Below are 21,575 nucleotides of genomic sequence, written 5' to 3'. Positions count from 1 at the left end.
TGGTTTTTCCAATAGTGATATAAAAAGGTCTTCATTAAGGCGTTATAAGGCAACCAAACCAGCTATGAGAACTACAACAGTATAAACTTTGATTTGAAGCAAAGAAGTGTATGTTTATGTGTGTATATATTTATATATATATATATAGATAGATATATATATATACATATATATATATATATATATATATATATATATATATATATATATATATATATATATATATATATATATATATATATATATATATATATATATATATATATATATATATATATAGATAGATAGATAGATAGATAGATAGATAGATAGATAGATAGATAGATAGATAGATAGATAGATAGATAGATATATATATATATATATATATAGATAGATATAGATAGATATATATACATATATATATATATATATATATATATATATATATATATATATATATATATATATATAGATATATATACATATATATATATATTTATATATATATATATATATATATACATATACATATATATATATATATATATATATATATATAGATATATATATACACATATATATATATAGATATATATATATATATATATATATATATATATATATAGATATATATACACATATATATATATATATATATATATATATATATATATATATATATATATATATATATATATATATATATATATATATATACAATTATATTACAATTACAATTATGCAAAAATACTGCCAATTTTATGGATTTAATGAAATATTAATTAAACAACTATGCAAATTAAACATTTTAATTATAAATTTAGGAATATGCTGGTGAAACGTTACTGTAAAATTAACTCTATCTTAAAACTGGATGTTTAATCAAATTACAATTTTATAACAAAGGGATAGTTCACTCAAAACTGAAAATTCTGTCAACATTTACTGACCTTTTACTTTCAAACCTTTCTTTCTTGTCTATCAAATCTGATCTTTAATTTGCATTTTATATTGGATTCACATCAGGTGATTGGCTGGGCCATTCTACAGCTTGATTTTCTTTCTCTGAAAGCATTTGAGAGTTTCCTTGGATGTGTTTTGGACCATTGTCTTGCTGAAATGTCCACCCTGGCTTCATCTTCATCATCATGCTAATGTAGATGTTAGACTAAAGCAGCTAATACACTGAGAAAGGGCAGACTACTGAGTGATTTCAGCTGCTGTCTGGGCTTTCACTGCCTTTCTAGACCTCCCTTTCTTCATGTGTTTAATACTTTTGCGTGGTTTCATTTTATTATGCATAACTAGTTTATAAACTAATTAGATTTGTTTTCTTTGCCTATATGAATTTCTTTGATTGTTACCAACATCCAGGAAAAATTTTATGTCAACAGCACCTTTAGAAATATGTTTTCTGAGAAAAATGGTGACGTGTTCAATATTTATTTTCCCCGCTGTAACTTCTTCAGTGTTCAATAGAAGATAGAAATTCATAAAGTTTTGCCACTTGAGGTTTTAAATTTTAATTAAAATGAACTATCCCTTTAGGGTCAACATTAGCAAAACGTTCTAGCAACCTGTTTTTGTTAGCTGGGGTAGTGTGCTATTCCGAACACGCTGAAATGAATTGTAAACCCCTCTTCTTTGCTATGAGCGCAAGGTTCATCAGGGTACCAGCTTGACTATTCAAGCATTAAAAGCTTTTATCAGTACAAAAATAATGTCACAGGCACAGCTTTGAAGTTTTTTTTAAAGGGGTTGATTTTGTTTTGAAAAACAGCCAGAACTACTGACCTGCACTTCAACACACTGTTGGCTCTGTCCCAAAACCTAGTAAAGCTACCTACATAGAAAGCACTTTAAGGCATTATAGGTGCTCCCCACGGAAAAACCGCTTCAAAATGTAGGTTGTATGATTATCCCGTCTTCTCATGCCTACTTTTTGTAGCCTAATTGGCTGATTAAATGGTGAGCATACTTTTTTCTTTTTATTTTTGAGTCTGTTTTATAAGTTGACAGTGTTTCTAGGGTCTGTTTCAATTAGTATGCTTAACTAGGTTTTAGAAAAGAGCCTCAAACATTAGCATGAGCATAATTAATCCTGTTTATATATTTAAAGAGAAAGTGCAGTCAGCATGAGTTTGTATACTTGGTGAGGACATTGGCGAGCGGCAGTGTTTTTCAGGTAGGTGGGTGTTTTTCAGTATCTTTCTGCCCACACAGAGCAACTGTTTGAAATGTTCCACAGGTGTAAAAGTACCTTCTGTGTGTGGTGAGTGTAGCTGCTCTGTCTCATTAAGGCCAGACACTGCAGGCAAATACACTGTTAAAGTCCTGAGAACCAGAAGAGTTGCTGCAGACTTTTATTATGTAAGTATTTATTGTGACATAATATTTATTATGACTGATTAGTATTATTACTCATTTCCAACTGAAATATTAAGTAGGGGGCGGGGTTTATTTGAGCTTTTTCTCTCATCTTTCACTTACGGCAAACTAATGGAATATTGAGTAGGGGGCGGGGTTTATTTTTGCTTCATTTGCTCTTATCTTTCATTTATTCATTCATTTTCTTTTCGGCTTAGTCCCTTAATTAATCCTGGGTCGCCACAGCGGAATGAACCGTAGCAGATGCCTTTCCAGCTGCAACCCATCTCTGGAAAACATCCATACACACTCATTCACACTCATACACTACGGACAATTTATCTTACCCAATTCACCTATTCCACATGTCTTTGAACTGTGGGGGAAACCGGAGCACCTGGAGGAAACCCACATGAACGCAGGTAGAACATGCAAACTCCACACAGAAACGCCAACTGACCCAGCCGAGGCTCGAACCAGCGACCTTCTTGCTGTGAGGCAACAGCACTACCTACTGCGTCGCCTACTTATCTTTCATACGACACTAAAAAAATATATTGAGTAGGGGCGGGGTTTATTTGAGCTTTTTCTCATCTTTCACTTGCAGCAAACTAATGGAATATTGAGTAGGGGGCGGGGTTTACTTGAGCTTTTTCTCATCTTTCACTTACAGCAAACTAATGGAATATTGAGTAGGGGGCGGGGTTTATTTGAGCTTTTTCTCATCTTTTACTTACAGCAAACTAATGGAATATTGAGTAGGGGGCGGGGTTTATTTTTGCTTTATTTGCTCTTATCTTTCATAAAAAACAAAAAAAATATTGAGTAGGGGCCGGAGTTTATTTGAGCTTTTTCTCTCCTCTTTCACTTACAGCAAACTAACAGAATATTGAGTAGGGGGTGGGGCTAATTTTCGCTTTTTTAGCTTAATTTCCTCTTATTTTTTACTCGCAGCAAACTAATGAAATATTGAGTAGGAGGTGTGTTTTATATTTTATTATTAACAATTTGTAGTATTTCTGTTTTCTCTAAATTTTATTTTTCATATAATCTCCATTTCAGCAGATCAACATGAATCAAACTTTCATTTCTTTGGTTTATGTAAGCTATACAAATACTATGAAAGTCAATGGTTTTATTCATAACCATATTCTGAAGGTTTTTATGTAATCCATAAATAAATACATATATACATGTACATAAATACATATGTAAATACATATGTAATACATAAAATGCCTTCATTTTGTATAGCTGTTCACAGTGTTTTCTGTATTATGGAGTGTTAAAAAGAGCTTCCTATGTAAATGCATTTAACTCTATTATGTAAAAAAATTATATAATATATATATATATATATATATATATATATATATATATATATATATATATATATATATATATATATATATATATATATATATATATATATATATATATATATATATTAAACCTGACTAATTCAAAGTTCAGATTTCTGTGCTTGAAATGTATGCAAATAAGCCCATATTTAATGAAATGAAATGTTAATTGTTTGACCCTCTTCACCTGCAGTGCCTTGCCTCAGTAATGCAGTTCTGTGACCAATAATCTTTAACCAATGGACCTTAGCTTAAGAGGTAGACGGGGAGTCCTGAAAATGCTGACATCAGCAAAAAGGTACTTGAAATTCATTATGGATTTATGAAATGCAAAAATAGTGCAATGTTTAGCAGTAACTTACATCTTAGAGCAATTTCAACCAAGCTTTCACTCAAATTACAAATATTGGGACTTACATATTTGGGTCAATTGTACACTGTTTACGCCCCGGGCTCTGAATGACATATTTGATGTCTTTTGTGTGGCCTAGAATGTCCTGTTTTTGTGTTAAAACAGCGTGCGCACTAGTCTCCTGCCCTTGGCTTTGATTCGAGGGAAGGTCGCGCTGGTTTCATTGCCGAGATTTGGAGAGCCTGTCGGTGTGTTTCCTCCTCGTCTCCGCAACAGGAAGTCCACACTGGCTGAAGACATGGCATAGAAGACGTTTCCTGTTGGAGGTATTATTAACTCTGCAGAGGAAGAAATGAAACCCAACAGAAAAGGTCACACAAGTGTTAACAGTTTTGTTTAATCAGTTAAAAATTGTTCAAATGTACAGTTGAGGTCAGAATTATTAGCCCCCCTTTGATTTTTTTTTTTCTTGTTAAAATATTTCTCAAATGATGTTTAACAGAGCAAGGAAATTTTCACAGTATGTCAGATAATGTTTTTTGTTCTAGAAAAAGTCTTATTTGTTTTATTTTGGCTAGAATAAAAGCAGTTTAAATTTTTTTAAATACATTTTAAGGAAAAAATTATTAGCCCCTTTAAGCTAAATTTTTTTCGATTAGTCTCCAGAACAAACCATCGTTATACCATTACTTGCCTAATTACCATAACCTGCCTAGTTAACCTAATTAACCTAGGTAAGCCTTTAAATGTCAAATATTATTAACTGTCATCATGGCAAAGATAAAATAAATCAGTTATTAGGGATAAGTTATTAAAACTGTTATGTTTAGAAATGTGTTGAAAAAAAATCTCTCCGTTAAACAGGGAGGCTAACAATTCAGGGGGGCTAATAATTCTGATTTCAGCTGTATATATTTTTTTATTGTATATTTTACATAAATTAATTCATATTAAATAAGCAATGCATTTAAATATAATTAGTACAAAAACATCTATATTTATAGTATAAATAGTATAAATGTAATCAGAAAATATTTTTGGTAAAAAAATTTTGTTTGTTTTTGTTATTTTTTTATGCTTATTAAGGCTGCAAATATTTTATTTAAAAAACTGTAAAAATAGTAATATTGCGATTTATATATTATATTAAAATATGACATAGTTGTATAATTAAAAAAACATTAAATTATAATTAAATAACTTTTAATTAATTATAAGAAAATTACATATTGTACTACATATTGTAACTATAATTATATAGTAACTTTATACTAAATGTATCCAAATTAAATATAAATATATCAGTAAGACTGTTTAGAAATATTAAGTCTTATGCTCATTAAGTTGAATTAAGTATTATAATATTATATAGTTGAATAATTAAATAACATTAACAGCAGCAAGCTCTCTGCACATGGTCGCCCACTGAAGATGAGCAGGGCTGCGCCCGGTCAGTACCTGTATGGGAGACCACATGGGAAAGCCAGGTTGCTGCCAGAAGTGGTGTTAGTTAGACCAACAGGGGGTGCTTAACCTGCGATCTGTGTGGGTCCTAACACCTAGGTATATTATTGGGTTCTCTATACTGCTCAGTAAACACTGTTCTTTAGATGAGATGTTAAACCGAGGTCCAGACTCTCTGTGGTCGTTAACAATCCCACGATGTCCTTTGATTTGTCCATCATGGCCTCCTAATCGTCACGAAATCATAATTGGCTTCATCACTCTGTCTCCTCTCCACCAATCAGCTGGTGTGTGGTGTGGTGGTGGATAAGGAGATTTCTTCCTATAATGTGTAAAGCGCTTTGAGTGTCCAGAAACAGCGCTATATAAACGTAAGGAATTATTATTATTATTATTACTATTATTATTATTATTACTATTATTATTATTATCCCTTTGACTGCCGCTCTACCAAGTGGTTGACCATGTTTTTACTGTTTTAAATAATGACTGTTAAAGTGTTTTAAAGAATGACCATTTTAAATAATGGCTTACACACACACACACACACACACACACACACACAGCGTTGTTGGTTTACAAAAGAAATCAAACAAGCATAATCCTGTTGCACTACTGCACTTGATTTTGGTTTTATTGTGAAAAAACAAAACAAGAAAACATGTTAAATGAGAATCTGAAATATTTTATAGCGTACTTCAATTTTAAATATATATATTTTAAATAAATTGGTTTTACACTTCATATTTTCAGATTTTTTGTAGTATATGTATTAATTCCAATACTTTTACCATAAGCTGACATATCAAGCATTTGGTAGAGGTTGATATTTTAGAAATTATGGGATGTGTTGAAAAAAATGCATTGAGTACGTTAGCTAGCAACATTAGGAGTTAAGAAATGCAATCTAAAATTTTGCTTTCTTGGTGGGGCAGTTAAAGGGTTAATGTTACATTAGTGTTAGTGTTAAATCGTATTGTTAAGTTATTTAATTATAATTCAATTTAATGTTATTTAATTATTCAACAACAATATTTTAATATTTAACTCGACTTGTGTTTTTGAACAATTTGAGAGCCTTGATGAGCATAAGACTTAAAATTTCAAAATGACCTTACTGATTTATTTAAATTTAATGTAATTACATTACATTAGATACATTTAATATATAGTTACTCATTAATTCATTTTCTTTTCGGCTTAGTCCCTTTATCAATCTGGGGTAGCCACAGCACCAACTTATCCAGCATATGTTTTACACAGCGGATGCCCTTCCAGCTGCAACCCATCACTGGGAAACATCCATACACACTCATTCACACACATACACTACGGAAAATTTTGCCAACCCAATTCACCTGCACCACATGTTCCCACTCGGAGGAAACCTAGGCCAACACTGGGAGAACATGCAAACTCCACACAGAAACAGCTGAGGCTCTAACCAGTGACCTTCTTGCTGTGAAGCGATCGTGCTACCCATTGCACCACCATGCTGCCCATATATAGTTTCTATATTGTTAAATTAAATATAAACATATCAGTAAGATTTTATTGAAATGTTAAGTCTTATGCTTATCAAGACTCCCAAATTGTACAAAAACAAGTTGAGCTCTGTTATATAATAATGTGTCCCAACAATTATTAAAATTTTTGTAATAAATTGCTTTTTACACTGTTAAAAATGCCGGGTTCCACACAATTTATTCACGTTGTCCCAACACAAATTGACTAAGTTAACCTAACACATTTAAGTGGATTGAACATAAAATAATTAAGTTGTCCCAAAAAGAATCTCTCCAGAATTTAGTTTCAGCTCATTTTAAATAAGTAGATTGAACAAGCAGCTAAATATTTTATTACACTGAAAAAAAAAAAAAGATTCAAGGATGATTCCTTGGATTTACAATTTTTTTTAACGTTAAGTGGTTGTAAACAATTAATTTGGGCTGAATTTAAACAAAAAAAATTAAGTTAAACATTATAAAATTAAATTTGTTTGTTTAAATTCAAAATATATAGTTTGCAGCAATTCTGCAGAATAATGTTTTTCAGTGTATTTGAATAGCTTTAAATGTAATTTATTGCAGTGTATTTTATGATAGTACGTTTTTATATCTTTTAAAAATGAAACTTAAATATTGCTTTCTTAATAACTTATGACATATTCTTTAATTAATAATTTAAAAGAAAATTAACTTGAACTATATTTTAAAAACATTTTATAACACTACAATTGCCTTTACCGTCACTTTCTTTCAATTCAATGCATCCTTGCTGAATAATAGCATGTGTTTCTTTACCAACAGTCTAATATACTCTATATTTAATTTAAATATTCTCTGTGATTGACTATCAAGTTAATAATGTCCCACTGTCCAGTCATTACTTCCAGATCATTATTTCTCATTTTAGAAAGTGATTCAAAAAAAGAAATCACTGTATGACATGAAAAATGTGTCCTCATCACCTTTCCCCTCGGGCAGCAGCTGGATCAGCTCATATTTGGAGGCTTCTTGAGCGTTCTGGTTGTGCTTCTCTAATGCAGAACTGATTACAGTGGGTGTTTTATCATTACTGGTAACCTGAGGCAGCACAAAATAATAAAAAAAAACATTAGAACAAAGAGAGACAGCATCCACATTGAACAAGGGCAGACATGAAACAGTCTGATGTAACCCTGGACTGCTGCTGTGAAATACAGCAGATTTAAAGCCCTAAATGCTGCAGTTTTTGCTCTCTTTAATGGATGTTGTTTGTTGGTTTACCAGAATGCTGCGGTATAAGTTGCCATCGTGTAAATCCATCCGTATCCTAACGATTCTCATATCAGGCCCTGCCTCTGGTTTGCTATTGGTCGGGTTGTTGCCACAGGAGACGGAGCGGCGATGTGATTTGACAGCTGTAGTGGGTGTGGTCAGGATTGAGGGTGTGGAATCATTTGACGGCGGTGACGAATCAACGTCCAGACAGGAAACGGACGGGGATTTAACATGCTGAAATAGTTATTATGAAAACTGTATTAGTTCAGTCACAAATGAGTTTTATATGAACATATTTAAAAAAAAAGACCTTTAATATAGATTATATGTAGTTATTAACCAGTCCAACCCCCTGATATATGAGCAATACGAGTAGCAGTGAGGTATGGCTGTATATCGGAACTGGTGGGAGGCATGCATCGGTTCAAGGCCGCAGGGCGAGTACCTTAGTGTCCCACCAGTGATGATATACGGCCACATCGCACTACTACGAGGGTGATATTGCAATCATACAACAGTTTGACGGCATAATCAAGTGTATTAAACAAAATATCAAACACAGGAGTCTCAATAATCCTTTTGTAAGAGGAACTACTTTCTTCCGCCATTGATTCACAGCTGCAGCCGACGTCAGAACAGCAAGACTGTTGCTCCGTCACCAACGTCACTTTAGAGCTAGCATTTAAATGATTCTCTAGCGTAATATCTAAAATGATGACAAAACAGCTGATTTTGCTCACATTTTAAGATTATAAGGCTGAACGGCATTAATTGCCGTCTCAGTTTACTCTCAGTATTTCTCTGTTGCAATCGGGAGATCACAATAATTAACTCAGAAAAAGCCAAAACAAAGCAAACACTACCAGATTACTGTGGTATAAATACAGCACTACAACATACAAAAGAGAGAGAGATCGACTTATAAAGTCACTTAACAGTTTTTGTAATGTTTTGATCAGCTGTAGTTTGAAACTTGAGTTGAGAAAACGTTTTTCTCCCCTAAGGACTTATTATGTGGTCTCTGTCGCCATCTTGTGGTGGAACATCAACCGTCTTTGCTCTGCTCAGCATGTCAGGCTGATGGCTGCAAACATGCTGAATCTCCGAAATTATAAATATTTAAAATAGGCACTATCCGTATAAATAACTGCATAGTTTCAAACTAAACAACCACATTCTCGCCTGATAAACCCTCAAAAGAACATTATGATGTCCAACAGCAGCAATGTTTGGCAAACTGTAGTGAGTTTATTAACCAGCTGTCACTCTGTGTGGGCAGAGTAATACAGAAGGGTGAAGAGACAGTACGAGTGCCGTTATACGGGAATATCGCACAGCTATCAGCCAAACAGATTCGAGAACCAGACAGAACTGTTGTACAAATATATATAATATAGCTGGGCATAGATTAATTTTTTAAATCAAAATTTCAAAATTAATCTAGATTAAAATGGCTCATTTGAATTCTGCCGAAGGCATTCAGAATATGTTTGCTACCCAAATAATAAGTCTTTGAGAACGGGTTTCTCGAGCCAGGCGGCGCATTCTTTACGTTTGGCGAGCGTTATTACATTCTGTAACACTCTCACCAGTCCTTGCTCCTTATTTGCGTCTAATACCCCAGTTTGTCACGGCGTATGAATGAAATGTTCATGAGTTAAAGTGAAACTGCCGAACTGCAGCTAAAGTCAGGCATCCTGCTGATTTGAATGAGAAGGGCACTTGTTTGTCAGACGGCTCACCGGTCAGGTATACATCCGCGCTATATATCAAGGTGAAAGTCATCATAGCTTGCGTAGAATAGACACAGCTCCCAACCCAACTTTGAGAATAGATTAATGGCGATATTTTTTTTATCGCGCGATAAGAGTCTCGCGTTAACACAGCACGTTAATGCCGATAATATATATATATATATATATCAGGTGGATAAATCAATTATAATTATCGTCTCAAATTTTATTCATTAATTTGTTTATTTATTAAATCAATAATAACAACAACAACAACAACAACATTTTATTGCTTATAAGCTAGAATAGTGGAAAACAAGTCAGTATAGGATATAAAACTTTTTTTACATTGTTGTTACTATTGCTAATATTATTATTATTATTATTAATAATAATAATAATAATAATAATGATAGTTTGATTGTTGCTATTTTGGGTTGGTGATATGTATTAAAATAAAAATTGTTAAAACAAAAATCATGTAGAAATATATTTGCATCTGCACAATATTTTTTTGTCTATAAAATAACTCATTTATTTATTTATTTTACAATATTTTTAGTATTCTCTTAAGCTAAAAAAATATAAAAAAAATGTCAGTATGAGATAAAAAATAAATAATGAATATATTTTGTTCCCTCTTTATAAGAATTGTATTTAATATTTTAAAATAATATCGTCAATAAAATAACACTAATGGTTAGAACCAAGTAAACATTAAAAATAAAAAATCTACATTTTCAATTAATAGAGAAAAATAGACTATTATTTATAATAATAAAATATTCAGCAAGTCTATTAAATAACACTAATCTATATATAATAGCTCATTAATTATAAAATACACATTTTCTAAGAATTCAGATCATAAGACATTGACCATTAAACAGTTCAAATTAAACCAAACCTCCATCTGCTACTGTAAATACAGTAAAGGAGCCGCATAAAGTGCACACAGATAAACACTTGAAAACACAATAAAGATCTTTTATTGGCTCTCGAAAAAATAAATCTCTCCTAATTTGCTGATAACACTTTAGAGCGGAGGCATTACTGCGCTGTAATCAAAATAAAGCTCTTACCTTGCAAAGCTTAGAGAGCAGCTGATTGACAGGAGATGGAAAGTCAAACATGCCATCAGCGTCCATTGTCGTATTGGCAACAGCTGAGAGAGCGCTGAAAAGAGGACAATACACAATCTTACACAAACCGTATATGCTGTCAGATGCATATGACACTGATTCCCTCTGAATAGACTGTGACCCCGGGTGTAAAGACACAACTCTATAGCTTTGAAGTGCCAAACGCTGAACTGCAGATGATAAGAGCGTTTTTGTGCTGCTGAAAAGCTTCATTTTATTGAAGGTGAGCAGCATGCTTACTCTTAAAAGCTCATAAAAAGAAACATCTGTGTGTGGACGTTGGAGACTGAGCTTGATCCTCAAAATAGCCAACAGGAAACACTGTCATTTCAAAAGGTTTATAGAACAAAAAAAATGAGCTCGGGATAAACTTTGCAGAAAATACCGATCATAATATTAATAAAAAATAATTTTAAAAAGATGTAACTGGCAGCAATTGACTTCTGTAGTATTTTTATTTCCTTTTTTTTATAAGGCAGTGGCTATAAAACATTTTTCAAAATATCTTCTTTTCTGTTTTTCAGTTGCAACTCTTTTTTGCCAAGGAAAAGCAATGCTGGATGGAAATGACAATGATGATGATTTTAAATTATTATTAAACTACAAACAATGCCTTTTTTAACATTAAAAATGGGGTAGTTTAGAACAGTGGCTCTCAACCAGACAGTAAGGGCAGTGGTCCTCAGCTAACAGTCATAAATGAATAGGATTACTTAAAAATGTTTAAATAAATAATGTATTATTAACATTATAAAATAATCTATTACTAACCTGAAGTGCTAAAATCTAAAGTCATATAAAGAAATAATAAAATAAATCTATACATACATTTTCATTTATATCACACAGTTTTTAACACTTCCTTTTTATGTATTCTATGGAAACAGTTGGAAATCATTGTGTATTTTTGGTTTATTCTCTCAACTACAGATGACATTTAAAATAAGAATGTTATTTAGAGCATAAAATAACAAAAAGTTCCCGACATGTCTTTAGACAAGACTATTTTAATGTTCTGAAGAGACTTTCAATCAAAACAAATGAGTACATTTGTTAATATGACCTTTTTTAAGTTTTAAATGCCAATGTTTTCTTTGCAATCTGAAGAAATTGCATCCAAAGTTAAACTTTTACTCAAACCCATACTTAATAACTCCCGCAAATCCCAGAAAACTGAGAATTTTCAATTATTAATGCCATTACTTCTCAATATATAACCCATATTATAGCAAATAAAGCAGAAATCGTAAGAGTACGATCAATCCATTCAAACACATTACCTGAACCATTATTCTCATTTCCATCATTGCTAACAAACAAGCTACAAAACTAAAACAAATGAAAATAAAAGCCAAATCTGGCCACATTTAATCTTCAGTTAACATAAGTTGAGCATTTGTAATGTTTTTAATTTCTTGTTTTTAGTCTAAATATCTAAAAATGATTAAATCAAGAAGCATTTTCTTAGACAAGTGAAACATATTGTCTTGCTTTCAGAAATAATATGTCAAAATTAAGTTAGTATTTTCTTTAAAACCATCGGTAGCTAGCTCTCTGCAGGAGGTGCCCACTTAAGCTAGGCAGGGCTACACCCGGTCAGTACCTGGATGGGAGACCACATGGTAAAGCTAGGTTGCTGCCAGATGTGGTGTTAGTGAGACCAGCAGGGGGCGCTTAACCTGCAGTCTGTGTAAGTCCTAACGCCCCAGTATATTGATGGGGAATCTATACTGCTCAGTGAGCGCCATCTTTCGGATGAGATTTAAACCGAGGTCCTGACTGTCTGTGGTCGTTAAAAATCCCAGGATGTTCTTCAAAAAAAAGAATAGGGGTTTAACCCCGGCGTGCTAGCCAAATTTGCACACTGGCCGCTGTCCATCATGGCCTCCAAACCATCCCCATATCATAATTGGCTTCATCATTCATGGTGAATTCTGCACACTGGTGGTGGATAAGGAGATTCCCCCAAAAAGTATAAAGCGCTTTGAGTGTCCAGAAAAGCACTATATAAATGTAAGGAATTATTATGATTATTAAAATAATCTGCTAATGGGGTAGGAAAAATAAACTTATTTCAAAACGAGAACATGACAAACATTCAAATAAATAGGATCTAATAACATTGACCTTTAAAAATGATTAAAAACTGTATTTATTCCACCCAATAAAATAGGCTTCCTTCTGATATATATATATATATATATATATATATATATATATATATATATATATATATATATATATATATATATATATATATATATATATATATATATACACATATATATATATATACACATATATATATATATATACACATATATATATATATACACATATATATATATATATATATATATATATATACACATATATATATATATATATATATATATATATATATATATATATATATATATATATATATATATATATACACATATATATATATACACATATATATATATATATATATATATATATATACACATATATATATATATATATATATATATACAAATGTATTTCTTACTTATAGTTTTTGTCTTTTAGTCTAAATATCTAAAAATTGTTAAAGCATGAAGCATTTTTTAAAAAGTAAAAAATATTTAGTTTTTAGAAATAATATCTCAAAATGAAGAGGGTTTTTCCTTTTAACAAGCTAAATAATCTGCCAATGCAGTGAAATAAACTTATTTCAAAGCGAAAACATGGAATTCAAAGCAGTGGGGTCTAATAATATTGACCTTAAAAATGATTAAAAACAGCATTTATTCCACCCAAAATAAAAGAAATATGGCATCTTTCTGAAGAAAAAATATAATAGGAAATATTGTGAAAATGTCTTTGTCGTACAAACATCACTTGGGAAATACAGCATTTGAAAATGAATACAAATTTCACTGGAGGGGCTAATCATTTTGCCTTCAGCTGTATAATAAATAACTATTACATGAGAGCCATTTTCATTTAAGGCTTAGCATATGATTAGTTTCTCCTCAAGTTAAACCACAGCATCAGTATGTGTTGAGAATTGTGCTGTACTTTAAAAAAACTTAACATTTATACAATTTGATAAACATTTATCTTGATATGCTTATGTTGAACAGTTAATTTTATTATATTGAAGGGAATGAATACATGTTATAATGCCAAATATTCCAAGAACAGAATTAAGCTTCATGGCAGTTAGGAAATATTTTTTTAGGTATAAATTTACATTTTTTAAGAGACAACATCTATTTATTTTTAAACTATTTTTAGCATGCATTATGTTTATTTTAGATGAACTACTACTGATATCAAAAGCTAAACTATATGTTGAAAATATAAATATAATGTTTATTAATAATGTTCTATTTTAAATGCATATTTACGACTTAATGTTTTATGAATTTGTGCTTGTAGTTTGATTCAATGATAAATTAAGAAGACTAAAATTCTGTTTTTCAGTGCGAAAATTATTACCGAAGATAAGTATTTGGGGGTTTATTTATAATTTTTTCCCCCCTTTCTTCTTTTAATCAAATACTTTATCATTTTGTGAGCTTAAATCAGTTTAGATTGGGAAAAAATACATTATGGACTAAAAATTCTAAATATCCAGCTCTTCTTCGGCACACTGTGATATGAACAGTAACAATGCTGTTGGCTTTATCATATAATTTCAAGTGTGATTTCAACAACACAATCTTCCAGGCCTGACCTACATCTACAGTATTTTGACTGTCAGAGTACACTACCTGACAAAAGTCTTGTCATCAATCCCAGTTTTAAGAGCAACAAGTAATAACTTGACTTCTAGTTGATCATTTGGAAAAGTGGCAGGTAGGTAGTTTCTGATGAATTATCTGTTGAACTGCATCCCAGTCATCATTAATACTGCAGAAGACCTATTGGAACCTGCATGGACCCAAGATTCTTATAGAAATCAGTCAAGTTTTGTGAAGGAAAAATCATGGTTTGGGGTTACATTTAGTATGAGATTCAGTAGAGATCTGCAGAGGGGATGGCAACATCAACATCCTGAGGTATCAAGACATTTGTGTTGCCCATTACATTACAAACCACAGGAGAGGGCAAATCCTTTAGCAGGATAGCGCTCCTCATATTTTAGCCTCCACATGAAAGTTTCTGAAAGCAAAAAAGGTCAAGGTGCTCCAGGATTGGCCAGCCCAATCACCAGATATAAATGTTATTGAGCATGTATTGGATAAGATGGAGGAGGAGGCATTAAAGATGAATCTAACAAATCTTGATAAACTCTGGGAGTCCTGCAAGAATGCTTTCTTTGCCATTCCAGATGACTTTATTAATTTGTTATTTGAGTCATTGCAGAGATGTATGGATGGAGTCCTCCAAGCTCATGGGAGTCATACACATTATTAATTCTTCTCCAACAGCACCATGACTTTATATTCTATACTGTACATTATTTCTGTTAAGTGACAAGACTTTTGCCTAAGCAAAGTTGGACCTTATTGTCCTAATTAAATAATTAATAATCAAGGCCTGGCCATATTTTATTTTGGTGAAATAAGCACAATCTAGAGGCCTTTGCCTTTCGGCTACTTCTGATACCAAATGATCAACTAGAAGTCAAGTTATTATTTGTTGTTCCTAAAATTTGGAAAGGGGGCAAGACTTTTGTCAGGTAGTGTAGATGTTCAAGGGCAGACTGCCTTATGCAAACTTGTTAAAAACTTAATAACCTTAATAAATACCCAAAACCGTAAAAAAGATTGAGCATATTAAGAGAAGTTTTTTTCTTACTCTGGACATTGTGTGATGATCACTGTAGGGTTCAGGCCACGGCCAGGACTCGGCTCACCTGGTGCTTCAATCTGATTGGACAGCTTGTAGCTATTAAAATAATGAATAAGCATTGTCATATAGTGCTGGTCACTTCAAGTGTTTTTTCGGATTAAATAGATATCAGAACATAAAAAGTGCAGATAAAAATGCTCTCCAAAATGTATTGAAGTCAGATATAAACACGATTGCTCAAAGCACTTCAGGAGTTGTTCTGGGACGCACTCCAGACGAAACTTAACAGGTTTAAATGCATCTGGTGGATGAAACCACATATGCAAATCGTACTCCTCCCAAAACGTGAGAAAAAAGCCCTGTGAGAGTGTGTTATGTGCTATATTACATAGTCAGATATAAACACTGCAAAGCCACAGATGACAGAGTGCGATGTTTGTTTCACTTTTATTTTACTGTTTCCGTTTCATTTTATTTTTGACCAGTCTTTAATTATTAAATGATCAAACTAGAATGTTAAATTAATATCAAACGGCAGCATTAATAATAGAGATGCATCATGTACATGTAGGAGCCTATCTCTATAAATGGAGAAAAATAATAAAAAAATATTGTATTTCGCTCATTTACAAAGGAAGAATGTTTTGTTTTTGAGACAGTAGGTTATACACATGCTTATGTAAAGTTTTTACAGTTTTCAATAATGCCTTGCAAATATCTGTGTTACAAAAATAGATATTTTGATTTAGCCCAAAATGACAGTAGTCGCAGAACCTACCTTGTGGACTTGTGTTGAGGTTTTACTGGATGTACAAAGCATCCTATAGACTACATAAATAAATAAAATGCAGTGTATCTGACCTAAATTCACCTAGTTAAACTTGCATATAGCCCTGGATATAAAGTTCAGAATTTCATCTGTTTAGTGGAGACACATTTATGTTCATATATCTGTCCAAACTTGTGAAGTGACCAGGTTTGAACAGGCTCATATATCCAATCAAAATGCATCAGAAGAGACTAACCTTTCCTCTTCACGCAGAGTGGGTACACTGTGATACCAATGAATGAATGTTTCATCGGTTCGAAAGATGCTGTTTTTACATGAGGACTGAAGGAGGCGGATTTGAGCGATGACTTCAAACTCCTGAAATCAAGAGAATGTCATGTTAACATTTTTGAAACTAATTAAAAGGATAATTCACCAAAAAGGAAAAAAAAAATGCTTATACAGTAAGTCACCCTTTTACTTCAGTAGAGCATTAAAGGAATACCCCATTATTTAAAATAAAACTCATTTTACTACAGTTAAAGAGTTGAATTTTATCATTTTTAAAACCAATTAGCCGATCTCCAGGTCTGGCTGGAGTACTTTTAGCTTAGCTTAGCATAAATCATTGAATCGGATTAGACCATGAGCATCTTGTACATCTCAGAAACAATTTTAAATGTAATTTTCAAAATCTTGACTTCTGTAGTTACATCATGTTTTAATGTTTTTAATTTCTTGTTTTTAGTCTAAATATCTAAAAAAAATATGAAATCAGGAAGCATTTTTTTAGACAACTGAAACATATTGTCATGTTTTCAAAAATAATTTGTTAAAATTAAGTTTGTTTTTCCTTTAAAACGGTTAAAAAATAAAAAAATGCTATTTTACAGGCTGATATGGATAGGAACTATACTCACATTCTGGTATAACAGAACCTTTTGCCGTACTATGGCTGCTGCAGGAACAATAATGTTATGCAGAGTCTGAAAATAGTCCCCAGCTAGTTAGCAAAGTAAGAGTGCTGCGTAATATCATTGTGTCTGCTGCAGCCATGGTACGGCAGCAAATTCTTTGATTATTACACCAGAATGCATATGATAGCTGCACATATTTGTCAATTTGTATATTTAAATTCACTACTTCTATTTTTTAAATATATTTATTATCTGTTTTTATCCTGTCTCTGTAATTCTGTTGCACTGTAGAAGCTTCTGTCATGAAAACTAATTCCTCGTATGTGTGAACGTACATGGCAATAAAGCTCTTTCCGATTCTGATTCAGAATGTGTCAAGCATTATTGACACTTCAGCTGGTTTAAAATGCAGAGTGCTTACTAGAATCAAAAAGTATGATCATATTAGACCGGTTCTGTCAACATTTCTCTGCCTCTCCATTAAACAGAACCCTTTGTGTGCATTGCATAAATTGCTATAGAAATAAAGGTGATTTGACTATTATTTTGGTAAAAATGTTGAGTTTCTTACACAGGCTGATTGCATCACTTAAAAAAAACACAATGTATCGTCATACACCATTGTTTTGCCTGCGTATTTGCTTACTTGTATATGCTAACTTGTATTTTATTCACCACCAAGAACCATAGTTTCTAAAAAATCATCTTTAATTATTTCCCGAAGATAAAAGTTTCCTATATCTTTGATGGCCTTATGATGAGCTACTGTAATTCACAGCTTTTTTATTTTTATGGTTGAACTATCCCTTTAAATGAATGACATCCATGTTAATTCTTCTTGAACTCACCCGTCGCCGTTTATCGAAGTTGATGAAGCCATTCTGTAAGAGACAGAATTAATCGTGGTTACACTTTGACAAGTGCAAATATGACTCAATTTTGTTTTGACACGTCTCTCTTTTTTTCCCCTGTTGAGCTTTGACCATAGCGAAACCACAGCTATTTTTATACTTCACAGTTTGATGTGTTGATACTGTGTTTTTGGTCTCTTTTTTTCAGTTCTGTTAGACGTGTTTGATGGTGGAGTGGGAACTAAATCTCACCTCTAGTCTGTCTTTGACTGCAGTGTCCAGCATGGTGAGATCTCTGAGGAAGATGCCCAGGTATGGCACAGTGCCTTGAGCACACGACTGCAAAGAAAATAATAATAATAATAATATTAAAAAAATTTGGGAATGCATTTCAGCACATCAAACATTATATAGTACATCACACTGTAATAAAAATATTAAGTAAATGCAGTTTGCATTATATACATTGTAAAACCCCAGTTAAAAGTTTGGAGCCTATACATTTGTAAATCATTCATCTCCAGTCGCATTGTCACAATATCCTTCAGAAAACCTTCTAATATGCTGATTTTCTGCTTATTTCTGCACTGCTTTTCAGTGCTAAAGTTAGCTGAGTAAACCCTGTTAAAATACTGTTCAAAACAACAGAGTTTATTTGAAATCAAAACCTTATTGTAATGTGTTTACTGCATAGTAAGTATTTAATCAGGACTTATTTGGGACTTAAATGAACAGAAATTCGGAACAAAGATGTCTCTGCAAAACTAAATAATATTTTTAATTGCACGGCATTATAATCAATCTTGAATGTTTCTACTGAGGTTATAAATGCAGTAGCCAATCAGATGCATTTAATTTGGTCACCACTGAAATTACCTCAGCTTATTGAATTCTCTCAACATAATCAACAATGATATAAAGGAGAAATAATGAAAAGATTTGGTAACACTTTATAATAACTACACACTATGAATCATTTACTAAGCATTAGCAAATAGTGAATTCTTTATCTGTTAAGCTTTAACTCTATATTAATAAACGTTAGTAAGCAGTTTATAACTGCAGATACAAATGCTGTATTCTTGACTTATAAATACATTTATAATGTGCTTAATAAATGCACTTTCATACTTTGTTAATAACTTATTTTTCAAAACTAAATGAAGCATTGCATTATTTATAAACCATTTTTTATTTAAGAGTAGTTGATGGTTTTTAAGATAAGTCAGAATGAGTTAGTACATTATTATTAAACTATTGAAATTAATGTTTATATATCTTATTATTCAGGCGTATAGTAATTGTTACTATATATGTTAATAAATGCTTTATTAACTCCACTTCATCCAGTTTTGTGACCTAATCTAAAGCGAGGACTATTAATGCTTTATAAATCCCTTATAAATGACAATTAAAGGCTCAGTTTCAAATGAACAATAATCTTTGCAATCTGATCTAACAAGTAAAATGACTGTAAACTTTAAACATCGCTGAGTAACAGGAGTGTCAAAATACACCAAATTGGATAAAACAACAATATAATCAGTTAACAATATAATAAGATATTAAATAATAATATATAATAATAATATTTAAACTGCTCAGTAATTTTATTTTAGATTAAGGTTGCAAAGATTTATTTTTTATTTAATACAGTTTCATTTGTGTATCTTTAAATGAATAGAAATGAATAATGTCGTTTATGTCATTTTTCCTGTTTAGACTTTAACTGAGCCTTTAATTATCATTTATAAAGGATTTATAAAGCATTAGTAGTCCTCACTTTAGATTAGGTCACAAAACTGGATAAAGTTGAGTTAATAAAGCAGTTATTAACATACAAATTAACTATTAGTAAATGCCTGAATAATCAGATATAAACGTTTATTAATCATTTATTAACTCATTCTGACTGATCTTTAAAAAACACTAACGACTCTTAAATAACTGGTTTGTAAATGATGCAATACTTAATTTATTAATGAAAAATGAATCATTAACAATTTATGAAAGTACAAGTATTAAGCAGATTATAAATGTGGTCAAGTCAAGAATACAGCATTTGTAGCTTGCAGTTATAAACTGTTTACTAACAGAATCAGAATCAGAATCAGAATCGGTTTTATTGCCAAGTGTGCTTCACACACACAAGGAATTTGTTTTGGCTACAGAAGCTTCCAGTGTACATAAAGTGACATGTGACAACACAAAATAATCTGAAAAAATAAAATAATAATAATAAAAAATGATGAACATTAAACAGATGCGGTTAGTGAAGAAACCTGGATGTTGAGTTGTATGTACAGATTGTTATAAATATACAGGTTATAAGGTGCTGTGTACAAGTGCGAATGTAGAAAGTATTGCATTGTATATTGATATAAGGTGCTGTGTACAAGTGCGTATGAGAAAGTATTGCACATATTTATTGCACAGTAGGGGAATATTTAACTGTTCATAAGGTAGACAGCCTGAGGAAAGAAACTTTTCCTGTGTCTGGCTGTTTTTGTGCTCGGTGCTCTGAAGCGCCGACCAGACGGTAACAGTTCGAACAGGTAGTGTGCTGGGTGTGAGGCGTCCAGAGTGATTTTGCGAGCCCTTTTACTCACTCTGGAAGAGTACAGTTCTTGAAGTGTAGGAAGGGTAGTGCCAGTGATTCGTTCAGCAGTCCGGACTATTCGCTGTAGTCTACGGAGGTCGGTTTTGGCAGCTGAGCCGAACCAGACGGTGATTGAAGTGCAGAGGATGGATTGGATGACAGCTGAGTAGAACTGTACGAGCAGCTCCTGTGGCAGGTTGAACTTCCTCAGCTGACGAAGGAAGTACAGTCTCTGCTGGGCTTTCTTCACAATAGAGTCTATATGAGTGTCCCACTTCAGATCCTGAGAGATGGTGGTGCCCAGGAACCTGAATGACTCTACTGCAGCCACAGTGCTGTTCATGATGGTGAGTGGGGGGAGTGCAGGGGGGTTTCTCCTGAAGTCCACTATCATCTCCACTGTTTTGAGCGTGTTCAGCTCCAGGTTGTTGTATCTGCACCATAACGCCAGCCGCTCCACCTCCTGTCTGTATGCAGACTCGTCACCGTTCTGGATGAGGCCGATAACA

The 21,575-nt window shown here is 32.3% G+C and overlaps 1 protein-coding gene across 4 annotated transcripts in view; it reads right to left on the bottom strand.

Moving 5' to 3' along the window:
• Positions 1-3,805: 3,805 nt before the first annotated feature.
• The window catches only part of rgl2 (ral guanine nucleotide dissociation stimulator-like 2), a 60,257-nt gene continuing 42,487 nt past the window's right edge, over positions 3,806-21,575 (bottom strand). For all 4 annotated transcript variants that reach the window (XM_056476085.1, XM_056476086.1, XM_056476087.1 and 1 more), the window contains 8 exons: positions 18,720-18,806; positions 18,465-18,497; positions 16,956-17,077; positions 15,937-16,026; positions 11,104-11,197; positions 8,295-8,522; positions 7,997-8,111; positions 3,806-4,400 (listed from right to left, as the gene is read on the bottom strand). In XM_056476085.1, coding sequence (XP_056332060.1) covers positions 4,219-4,400; positions 7,997-8,111; positions 8,295-8,522; positions 11,104-11,197; positions 15,937-16,026; positions 16,956-17,077; positions 18,465-18,497; positions 18,720-18,806 — 951 coding nt within the window. In that variant the 3' untranslated portion in view covers positions 3,806-4,218. The remainder of the gene's footprint in view (positions 4,401-7,996; positions 8,112-8,294; positions 8,523-11,103; positions 11,198-15,936; positions 16,027-16,955; positions 17,078-18,464; positions 18,498-18,719; positions 18,807-21,575) is intronic.

Source organism: Danio aesculapii, chromosome 16 (assembly GCF_903798145.1).
Source record: "Danio aesculapii chromosome 16, fDanAes4.1, whole genome shotgun sequence".
Lineage (NCBI taxonomy): Eukaryota > Metazoa > Chordata > Actinopteri > Cypriniformes > Danionidae > Danio > Danio aesculapii.
Note: the sequence above shows the minus strand (reverse complement) of the source record. Positions and strands in the feature narration are given on the sequence as shown.